The 11,607-nt window shown below is 58.6% G+C and overlaps 1 protein-coding gene across 10 annotated transcripts in view; it reads right to left on the reverse strand.

Annotated features, from left to right (window-relative positions):
* Positions 1-10,387, reverse strand: part of SPNS3 (SPNS lysolipid transporter 3, sphingosine-1-phosphate (putative)) — a 35,611-nt gene extending 25,224 nt beyond the window's left edge. For 3 of the 10 annotated variants that reach the window (XM_040453551.1, XM_040453559.1, XM_040453554.1), the window contains exons 1-6: positions 9,915-10,386; positions 6,770-6,835; positions 2,303-2,439; positions 1,642-1,793; positions 880-946; positions 119-267 (exon numbers count right to left, since the gene is read on the reverse strand). In XM_040453551.1, the coding sequence (XP_040309485.1) occupies positions 119-267; positions 880-946; positions 1,642-1,793; positions 2,303-2,439; positions 6,770-6,835; positions 9,915-10,125 (782 nt within the window). In that variant the 5' untranslated portion in view covers positions 10,126-10,386. The other 7 variants (XM_040453558.1, XM_040453553.1, XM_040453552.1 and 4 more) reach the window with 7 other exon arrangements.
* Positions 10,388-11,607: the final 1,220 nt, after the last annotated feature.

Consider the following 11,607-nt stretch of genomic DNA (forward strand, 5'->3'; position numbering starts at 1 on the left):
AAGGCTGTGAACACTGAGACAGTCACGGAGGGCTCCCTGGAGGCGGAGAGAGGCAGGTCAGCAATGCCGGGGCAGACAGGGTTTTTGGTGACATGCAGGGAGGAGCAGGGACACTCACTTCCTCCCCAGGTATCTGACGTCCTCCCACCAGCTGCTCCTCGGGCCCCCCGTGGCCACCTCCTCCTGCTTCTCAGCAGCTCCCCGGGGAGGGTCTGGAACCAGCACGATAAGCAGGACCAAGGCTACAGCTTCCAGGCAGGGCATGACCTGGGCACGGAGGACCCAGGATCTCAGGGCCACACATACACCCCTGCGACCCAGGAGACCCTGCACGTGGCTGAACCATGTGGCCCAGGCTCCGGGAGGCTCTGTGCCCTGGGAGGGGTGGGGCAGGGGGCTCATTTCCTGACTGCCCCTCACCCCTCACCCCTAGGAATGCAGCCTCTCTGGGGAGTAGGGTCCCCCTGGGACTTCCCTCCATACGGTGTGTTCAGTGATTGCTCTCTTGGGGTCCGTGAGCCCACGTGGCTGAGGACTGGCACCGACTGGGGTTCTCACCACCTCCACCTGCCAGGCCACTTCTGCCCTGGGATGTCCCCACCCTTGTCTGTCCACCTCTGAGATTCCAGGAGGCAGCACGTACTACCCCCGCTTTGCAAGCCACTTGCTTGAGCTCACGGCCTGAGCAGACCCAGCAGCCAGCATCTGAATCCAGGGCCGTGACCTCCACAGTTCACGTTCTGTCAAACGTCTGAAGCTGCCAACGTCTGACCACCCCCCACGGCGCCAGCTACCGTGCCAAGTGGCGAAGGCCACTGGAGGCTGGAAAGTCCCTGCCTGCCCAGGGGGATCAGAGGAAGAACAGGAGGCTGGACTCACTCGGAGGGCCCAGCGCCAGTTCCCGGTCAGCTGCAACACGGCCGAGCCCAGCATGTAGCCCAGACCACTGCGGCAGAGGATGGACAAGGGGGTGGGCGGTGAGGGGGGGGTGGGGCGGGGCAGTGGTGGGGAGGGGAACGGGAGTGAGGGGGGAAGGGCAAGGGGATGGGCAGTGGGGGAGGCCCAGCCTGAGCCCAAGGCTGCGAGGCCAGCCTGAGCTGGGGCGCCCCACCCCAAGGGGCCGGCTCTCTGCTGCTCACAGCCCTGTCACAGGAAAAGTGAGCCACATGAGGCCCAGATGTCCACTGCCCTTGGTCAAGTCACCGGTGACCTCTGGCTTCAGGCCCGTCTCCAGCACCACTGCCCCTGCCTCCCTATCCAAGGACCCAAGGCTCAGCCCTGCCTGAGTCAGGCAATGCCAGGAAACCTGGCTCAGAGCTCTTGGGCCCGACTGCAAATCCACTCTGACCTCCCCCACCCAGGGGAGCCCGCCCCGGCCCCACACGCTTCCCCAGGCAGGCCTTCCCAAGCGTCCTACGGGGTAGGAGGCATCTTTATTCCCTCGAACCCTCAACACAGCCCATCAGCCAGTGTTCTTGCCCCCCCTTTACAGATGAAGAAACTGAGGCCCAGGGTGGTAAAGGGACAAAGCGAGGGAGGAGCCCTCCTGGTCTGATGCCCCTCCTACCCCAGCCCAGACTATTCTGGCTCCTTCGGGCCTCAGTTTACCGCCTGGGGGAGCGGGTCCGGGGTGGCACCAACCTTCCGACAGGGATAAAGATGTAGAAGATGGCCAGCACCCGGGTCCGCTGGTCCCTCACAAAGAGGTCGCCCAGAATGGTGGGCGCGATGGTGGAGTAGCTGGCCGAGCCGGTGCCCACGACTCCCCGGGACAGGAAGAACAGCCAGGAATACTGGGCAGGCAGGCACAAGACCCCAGTGAGCCCCAAGATCACCCTCGGGGTGAGGGACCTGAGCGAGTGTCAGAGGCCCCAGGTCCTGGTGACAGGAGCCCCCCCCCCAACCCCCCGGGGTGGAGGAGGGGATCTGGGCTCACAGATGCCTGGCTACCCGCCCAGCCCAGGTCCCCACATCACACGGGTGCCCCCTGCTGGCGCCTGCAGCCACTGCCTCCCCACCCACTCTCCCACCGCCCAGGGGAGCCCTCTTTCTGGGCTGTGCCTTTGCCAGCCAGGCATGGGCCCCCAGACAGTGGCTGTCACCTCCACCTGCCCCCCACAGGCAGCAGCGGGAGGTGCAGGAGAGGAAGTCTCCCGCTGAGAGAGTCTAAGGGGGTCCTCTCTCGGCCCTGGATGGCGCCCCTGCAAGCCAGCCTGGAGCCCACCCATGTTTTAACGGGAAGGAGCAGGTGGTGGGAGCAGGGGGCAGATCCAGGGCGCCTTGCAGGGAGGAGGGCACCCACCTGGGGGGAAATGAAGGAGCTGGAGAGGCCCGCCCCTGACCAGAGCAGGATCCCAATGCTCAGCGTAGCTTTGCGGCTGTGTCGGTCGCCCAGGTAGCCAAACACAGGTGCAGACAGCAGCAGGCAACCTATGAAGACTGGAGGGGACAGGCCGGGGCCTCATGCATTCCCCCGTGGTGGTGGGCGCGCACACGGGCCTCCGGGCCCGCAGAAGAGGCCTGGCTCAGGTGCCGCAAAGCTGGCACCCTGGCAGTGGGTGGAGGCCACACGACCCACGGCCCCGAGTCAGGGGAACTGAGAAGGGGGTGGAGGGAGCTGGGCCGGCTCAAACCCCGGCTCTGCAGCAGGCTGGCTGTGCAGCCTGGGGTTACTAACTCCACCCCTCTGAGCGTCCCCGAGCCGCCAGCGCTCGGTGCACGCCAGGCCCCGCGTCTCTGCGGAGCTGTCCGTCCCCTTGCCTGGCTGGGCCAGGTCCGATTTTGCCGTCACACCCCTGCTGGGGGCGGGAGGCAAGGGAGGCCTGCCCGGGCCTGCGGTGCAGACCTGCAGGGTTTAGAATGAGTGCAGTCGTTCCCGGAGGCTGGAAAAAGGCCTGGTTTTCCTAAGCAGGAAGAACATTCCCCTGACACCGTCAGTTGTATTTGTTCCATTTTTTTAAAGTAAACCCTTCTGAATTGGGAGACTGGGTTAACGAACGCGTTTGCTACTCTGTGAAGGCAAAGAAACTGCCGCGTTTTCGCACGACTCTGCACCCTCGCCGCTCGAGTCCCTCACCTGAAACCGTCTCCACCCTCCGAGGGAGGGGGGGGCGTGTCCGCGGCCGCAGGTGAGCGCGGCGTCCGGACCCGCCTTCGCCCGAGGACCCGCCCCACACCTGGGTCCACATTCGCTGAGCGCTCATGATCGACATTGCCTGAGCCTAATGAGCGTCCAGACTCGTCCCAGCCCCTCCCACTCCGCCCCACCCGCTCTGGTATTGGGTGGAGCCGTGCGCGGTTGCAGAAATTAGGCCAGTTTTGACCTACAAAAAATAAGGCAATTTAAAATGGTTCGACCTAATACTCCACAGAGAATGGTCTTTGGTGCCAGGGACATTTAGAATTTTAATAGCTACCTCCAAAATAGGCCTCCAAAAAAGGCTGTATCCGTTTACACTCGTGCAGAAGCGCGTATCTCAGCTCCCTTGATATGATCAGTCACTTTGTTCCTCTTATTTTTTTTTTTAATTTTTTTTAACGTTTATTTATTTTTGGGACAGAGAGAGACAGAGCATGAACGGGGGAGGGTCAGAGAGAGAGGGAGACACAGAATCGGAAACAGGCTCCAGGCTCTGAGCCATCAGCCCAGAGCCCGACGCGGGGCTCGAACTCACGGACCGCGAGATCGTGACCTGGCTGAAGTCGGACGCTTAACCGACTGCGCCACCCAGGCGCCCCACTTTGTTCCTCTTAATGGTTGAGGCACAGACGGTGTCTCGCTGATGTTTTAATCTGCATTGTCCTTATGTCAGTTCCTGTGCTCACACCTTCTGCCCATTTCTCTCTTGGGCCCTTGTGGGAATTGCAAATAATTTCTCCCAGGCCTTTATGTTTAAGGATTTAAAATGCAAATTCTGGGCTCACATCCCGACCCAATGACTGCTTAGCTGTGTGACCTTGGGCAAATTCCTTAACTCTTCTGTGCCCCTCGAATCAACTATATAATGAGATAGCATTGTGCTTCCTGTAGAAGGTTATGGAGAAGATTCAATGAAGTTAAGCATATAAAAAAGGCAGTGACTAGCTTTATGTTAATGCCTAATAAATGTCATCCATTGTTGTTACTAACTGCATTTATGGTTTCAATCATGTCGAGTTTACCTTCTTTACCTTGGTGTCCTCAAATGTGTCAATACTCCCGGTGTGGTGTTTCTTGTCTCCTTAATGCATCTCTTCTCTACCCAAAGGTTATAAAAATACTTCCCCAAAAGTTCTAATACTTTTATGAGATTCGGGGCAGGGATCCTTTATAAGATCTAAACACCTTAAACCCACAGATGCCCTGAAATGGAGAACCTTGCCCCCAAAGGAAGGCACACTCACACACACACACACACACACACACACACACACACACACACACACTCCTTTGCTCCTATAGCATCCAATGACTTCTGTGACAAATGGGAGCGATAAAAGAGCAGCGGGTTAAGAGAAGGACTCCACAGGAAGCTGCCTGGATTTGATCCCAGCTGTGTGACCTTCAGCAAGCCCCATAGCCTCTCTGTGCCTCAGGTTCGGCATGCATAAAATGGGCATAATAACAATACCTGCGTCGTGGGTTTGTTGTAAAGATTAAATGAGTTAATATCACAAAACACTTGAGATAGTGTTGGGCACATGGTAAAGGCCACATCATTAAATGTTATTAATCAACGAACTAACTCCAACAGCCAGTCTGTCCCTTTGGAAGGGGGGGGGGTCTGACCACTGCTAACCCCCACCCTCTGCCCCACTCTTACAGCTCAGCCACGGCTGAGTCAGGGGCTCCCTCCCTTCTGCAGACACAGGGTGGGTCTCAGGCCATTTCACGACAACCCAGAAAAAGGCGAAGACTCACCCGAGGTCACTGGAGACAGCCTGGTCATCTGGTCATCAACCTGACTTCCTTCTCCACATACCCTTTGGGCTGCTTCTGCAGAGTTGAGCCTCCCTTCACACACACCCAGGCACACGCACATCCTCTCTACACACTCACACACATACACACACGTACTTTCTCTCTCTCTCTCTCTCTCTCTCTCTCTGCCCCTCTCCCTCACCTGCACAAACTCCTTCCATGACATCTCATTTATCACCGCTTTGTAGTAATAATCCTGTTCACCAGGGAGAGGACCAGGGGGGCAAATATCGACTCACCTCCCATTATCTGTTTAACCTAGAAGTTGCGGGTATCGAGCTGAGATGGTCTCGCTTTGGCTACAGAAATGACTGGAGACCAGCACCGGCCTCAGCCCTGAGACAAGAGCAGTCAGAACGGACCTGGGACGTACACGGTGGCCTGCTAACTCTTTTCCTCCGGTGCCCTTTAAAGACGTTTGTAGAACTACGTACCCCTTCATGCGTTTTCAGCCAACATTTACAACGTTCTCATCCTAAGTTTAAATAATTGCTAAGGATGTGATTTCCATCGTTATTGTATTTTTTTTACACGATATTTGCATCTAAACCCTTGGGGCCACAGAGGCGTTCATTGCATTCGTGGGAAACGTCTGCCATCTACGGACATCGCTTTAATGAGCAAACCAGTCTTTATTCGCCGAATCAATCCAACAAATCAGGATGATCGCCTGTGAGAAAGATACTAAGTATTCAAAGATATCTGAAATAAATGTGTTGACACACATCCCTGAGACAACATCTTGCTTCTGAATGCTAAATTGGAGACAAATAGTAGACTGTCACGCCAGCAGGAAGACAGACAAGGCTTGGCACTTGGCCACGGGTCTGTGGCCTGGAGGAAACACCCCCAGTGGGTTTGTACTGACACCCTCTCTGCTATGCTCCCACAGCCTCGCACGGGAGCCCAGCATCTGTGAAGGGTCCCGTCTGCATGGCACCCTGGAGGCTTCCACACCCCAGGGCTGGGCGTGGGAGAAACACAGAATAGGGAAGAGGGACATTTTCCTGCTTGGAGGGGTGAGGTGGGAAAGAGGAACCAGGAGCTTTCTCTCAGGCAGGTCCATTTTAGGAAAGAAAAACACAGGCTTGAGGGTCTGTAAGCGGATTCTCTCCCAACTCTGCCCGTGTAGCCCCTGAAAGGTTTTTGTGTATCCCCAGGGGTCCCACTTGTCGCGAGACTGTTGGGGGAAGGAGGGTCCACAGAGAGGGGCACACGGGTGCCGGTTACGTGTTGGGTGTGTGCACACGTGCGTATCCGGTGTCGTGACAGTGAGTGTGCCCGTGGGGGCACGTGTGCGTCACCGTGGATGGAAGGTGTGGCTGGTCCCCACCGCCGGACTGTAGGCCCCGTGGGCCCAAACCCCATCTGAACACATGTGGGAAGTACGTCTGTCTGTCTGTCTGTCTGTCTGAGTTCCGGGGGCCAGATTCTTCAGGCCCACAGGGGAAAGCACGTGTCGGGATTTCTCAACCCCAGCCCGTCTCTCGCCCCGGCCGGGCTACATAGGCACAAGAGAGCACGCCACAGTCATGATCTGAAGCTCAGGGGCCTTCTCCAGCCGTCCTCCCCGCTCCCGCAGAGTCTGCACTCAAAGCCGAAGTCCCTGCTCAGGCACCGGGCCGACCTTCTCCCTTCTCCTACCCACACTGCCCTCACGCCCAGCACCACTTTTCCTCAGCGTCCCCTCCTCTGTGCCGGGGGGGACTCAGCGGGGCTCAGCCTGGCCCCCATTTCCCAGCAGCTGGAACTAGGCCCCTCCCCAGCATGAGCCCAGGGCCCCAGCTCCACCGGGGACTCAGCCCTTACCTGTCTGAAGCAAACCAGCACAGCTATCACTGATCTCAAAAAACTTCTGTACGTCCAGCAGCACTCCTGTGGACAGACGGACAGCGCTCAGGAAATGGGGAGTGGCCCACAGGGCTTCTAAGGGCAGCTGCCCCTGCGTCTGGGACAGGGCCCCAGCGGGCCAGCACAGGGGGTGACTCGGGGCCCACGGTTCTCTTCCTCTCTGTCCCACACGCACGTACAACCACACGCGCACACAGATGGGGGAGCACGTCCACACGCCCGGGAGCACGTATCGCAGAGGCCCAAGTGTGTGCATGCATTCTGACACATACCGTACACCCTGGGACACAGACGCACGCGCACACTGACACGTGCACAGAGAGGCGCCCACGTGTCCCACACACGTGTGCCAACCTGCCACCATCGTCAGAGTGACGGGAGGCTCCCCACGGCTGCACAGCTGCTCGCTCAGACTACCGGTGGGTACTTTTGCTCCTGTTTTGTTTCCTTTTAATTTGTAGAGAGAAAAAGAGTGCGCAAGCAGGGGAGGGGGCAGAGGGAGAGAGAATCGAGGGCAGGCTCCAGGCTCAGCGCAGAGCCAGATGCGGGGTTCGATCCCACGACCCTGGGCTCACCACCTGAGCTGAGAATCAAGAGTCAGACGCTCAGACGACTGAGCCACCCGGGCCCCCCTAGACCACGGTGTTAGTGGAAGTTCCTGGGACTGCAAGGCCACAGCCCTGCTCGGGTACGCGCACCCATGCGTGAGCATAGGCGTGCAGAGACACATGTGCACACGCGTGTTCTTCCAGACGCACGAGCAGTCACGACAGTGCATGTGAGCGCTTCAGAGACAGGCCCCACTTAGGTCCGACCTCGGCCCGCCTCCCTGAGGGTGGCAGGCCCCCCAGGGTCTTCCTAGGCCAAGGCCGGTGCCATGGGCACTCGGCTCAACCCAGAGGGAGGAGACGACCCGACACCAGGCTCCGATCCCCGAAAGCACAACTTCAGGAAGAGGTCGTCCAAGCGGAGGCGCCTGGTCGTCTGAGCTGTGAGGCCCTGGCCAAGTCCTTAGAAAGAAAAGCAATCGTCGTTCTCATTGGATTATGAGGTGGCCGAGGCCCAGGCCCCTGAGCGGGGCCCCGCGCTTGTTCCCTGAGAGGCAGGGACTGTCACTGTCCCCCCGACACGGATGAGGCACCCTCCCACCAAGTGCTGCCTGCAGAAGCGGCCACGCGGTGGGGAGGAAAGCCGCACACCCACACGGCTGAGGCCTGTCAGCAGGTAAAGAAAGACCAAAGAACCAGACAAGAGAAGAGATTTTTGTGAAGACATTTGCGTTGGCCCCAGATGCACAGCATCTGGGCATGCCACGCTGTATGTGTTTCCTTCCTTTTAATATCTTTTTTTTTTTTTTAAGTTTATTTACTGGTATTTTGAGAGCGAGAGAGCGTGCCAGCTGGGGACAGTCAGAGAGAAAGGGAGAGAGAGGATCCCAAGCGGGCTCCGGGCTGCCAGCGTAGAGCCCGACCCGGGGCTCGAACTCATGAACTGTGAGATCATGACTTGAGCCCAAACAAGAGTCTGACGTTCAACTGACTAAGCCACCCAAGCGGCCCCTCTTTTTCCCCCTTCTTAGTATTTTTAATTACGTGAATAAGACATATTCATTGGAGAGAAAAACACTAATAAGTCAATAACTACACGAAAATTCTGTAGGATCACACTGGTCTCCATCATCCGGGGTGAGGACTGAGCCCTAGTTTGGGATCCTCCAGGCCTGCTTTTCACCTTTAGGCCGTCTTCCCCCAGGGCATCTGGCTGCCTTGAAAACCTCCTACCCCCCCAGCAGCCCCAGGCACCTCTCCGCATGGTTTCACTTCTCCAGGCCTCCTCCGTCCGGTCCCTGAGGCCAGAGGAAGTGCCCACTAGGAAGGGGCTCCCCAGCCTGCAGGCCTGCAGGACTCCACACCGGTGACTGACCCGCCCCCAGGCCCTGCACCCCTGCCCGGCCTCGGGCCCTCCACCCAAACCCTCAGCCCCCTTAGCCCCGGACTGGCCCCCTGTCTTGTTTGCACCAATCTGAGTATCTGAGCATAGTCCCCCCCCTGCACCCGACCCAAAAAATCATCCGTGGCTCCCCATTGCCTCAGCAGAAAGCCCCAGCTCCCAGCCTGGCAACCAAGGAGCCGTGATCTGGCAACAAGACTCTTTTAGAACAGCTCCCCGTGCTCCGCTCGTCAGCTCTGACCACACCACACACTTCCGCCCCGTGGGCCTTGGCCCACGCTGACCCTTCACCCAACGCGCCCCGCCCCCCCCCCCGCCGGGCCCCGGGCGTGCCGGGCGGCGGGGCCTTCCAGCCCCAACCCGATTGCCCCCTCCTCTGGGTCCCGCCGGAGCCCTCAGTCACCGTCCTGGGGACACCCCGCTGATGTCCCTCCTGCCCTGTCCTGTGCTGCCGTGTCCTGTGATCCTCCGAGCTCCGCCCCCTAAGCCCCCCAGGCTGGCCTGTGAGTTCCTCTGCCTTGCAGGAGTCCCGGTGACGAGCTCCCCCCTCTGCCCCTCGAGGTGGCCATTCAGGAGCTCAGGAACCACCAGGTGGACCCCTCCCCGGGTCTCCAAGCCTGTAGTTAATGTTCCTTCAGCCAGTCGTGAATGAGTCCGTGATGCAGAGAGAAAAGGTTAAATCTCGAAGAATAAAGGAATGAATGAGTGGGTGAATGTGCCAGTAACAGGCAGAACAGGGTAGCCCCGGGGCCTCCAGGAAGGAAGTCAGAAAGTGCAAGGTTTGCACACAGCCTGCTGGCCCAGAAACCCGGCTATTCTGGGCCAGGCTGCCGGCCTGCCGTCCGCACCCTCACGGGGCACCCCCAGAGCCTCCGGGCCTTTGCCCTGCTGCCCTCACCCACCCACCGCCTCCCTGCACCCACAGCTGTGTGCATACACCCCGTTTGGGGCTGAATTGGGAACTCGATGCCTCCCTCCCCGGTTCGGGCCTGGCTGAAACCCCCCGCCCCCCCTCCAGGGGTGAGAGCGGCTGGGACGTCTCCACAAGAAGACAGTTTGCTCGGCGGTGGGTGCCGTGCGTTCACAGCGCCAGCAGGTGGCCGGGAGCCGTGAGTGACAGCAGGTGCAGCCCGGGACGCCCTCCCCCCCTCACCTGGGATGATGAACCAGTGCATGTAGTTCAGGAGGTTGACATAGCACAGCACCGCGGCGGCCGCGTGAGCTCTCCAGAGGGGCAGGCTCCAGGGGGTGGATGTGGTCCGAGGGGGGCACTGTCCCAAGCCCGAGGCCCCGGGGAGACCGCCTGGCCCCGGGGACGGCCCCTGAGGCCCCTCCGGCCCGGGCTCCCCGCACTCCGCGGACATGCCCCCAGCCTCACCCGCCTGTAGCTCCTGTCCCGGGACGAAGGCGCATCAGCTCTGCACCGACTCACTTCCTGTGGTTTCCCAGCGTCCTGACCTCAGAACAGCAGCCCCAACTGCACAGGTTCCTCCTGGGCCCACTGCGGCCTCGCTGGCGAGGTTTCACCACCCCAGACTCTGAGGCCCGCGAGGGACCCACCCTGGGGGACGGACGTTATGGTCCCTTGACCCGGCCTGCAGCTTCGGTGGCCGCAGTGAGGAAGTGAGATGGGACAGGAAATGAGAGGGCTCTCCAAAAGAGGGTCTGGCTGCCCAGACAAGACACGGGCTGTGAGTGCGGGAGGTGAACGGGGTCACATCAGGAAGGCTGGGTACCGGCCAGGCGAGAAGCCCCAGCAGGACTGTGCATGAGGCCACCACCTGCTCCGGGCTGGTGCCCCACCTGGAGAAACGAAGGTGGCGGAGGGGCGCGTACAGGAGGGCAGCCTGTATCTGTCGTAGATACAAAACCCAGGGGGACGTTGTGATGAGGGGCGAGATATCAGCAGGGTCTCAAAGCGTCTCTTTACAGTTTATGAGTAGCGGGGTGCAGGTGGAGTAACCACACCGCACGGGAATCAGGCGACATCTCAACCAAGGGTCGAATTAACACCACCAACCAGGTCAGGTGTGTCGTGCTCCTCCACGTGAGGCCCCGAGCAGGCCAACGTCACCTAGGGGTGACCACATCTAATGAGGAAACGTCACACCCGAATTGAGGCACGCTATGTTTTTAATACACTGTGTTTTAGGAAAGTTTTAGCGAAATCGAGCAGAAGGTTCAGAGGTTTCCTGTATCCCCAGCCCCCACACATGCAGAGGGGGACGTCGGTCACAACGGATGAACCCACAGCGACACCATCACCCAAAGTCCCTTACCCACCCACCTTACGTTAGGGTTCACTCGATGTCGTATGTCCTGGAGTTCACACAAATGTATGAAGGGCACCCACTCTCATAGTATCACACAGAGAAGTTACATTGCCCTAAAAATCCTCTGTGCTCTGCCCCCCGCCCTGCCACCGCTGACGACCACTACTGTGTTTACTGTCCCCATAGTTGTGCCTTTTCTAGAAAGCTGTAGAGTCAGAATCACACAGCAGGGAGGCTTTTCAGACGGGCTTCTCCACGTAGCAAAATGCATTTAAGGTGCTTTTATGTCTTTTTAGGGCTTGAGAGCTCATCCTTTTCTGTGCTGAATAATATTCCGCTGTCTGGATGGGCCACGGTTCGTTTATCCGTTCGTCTACTGAAGGACATCTTGGTTGATCGCAAGGTTTGGCAATTTAAATAAAGCTGCCCAAATCATCTGTGTGCGAGTTTTTGCGGGCACTGAAGTTTCAACTCCTTTGGGTAAGGCTGGTGATTGCTGGATTGTATGCTAACTGTACGGAACACTTTGTTTTGTTTTGTTTTGTTTTGTTTTGTTTTGTTTTGTTTTGTTTT

The sequence above is a fragment of the Herpailurus yagouaroundi genome, unplaced genomic scaffold (genome assembly GCF_014898765.1).
Source record: "Herpailurus yagouaroundi ecotype Mexico unplaced genomic scaffold, PumYag 208, whole genome shotgun sequence".
Classification (NCBI taxonomy): domain Eukaryota; kingdom Metazoa; phylum Chordata; class Mammalia; order Carnivora; family Felidae; genus Herpailurus; species Herpailurus yagouaroundi.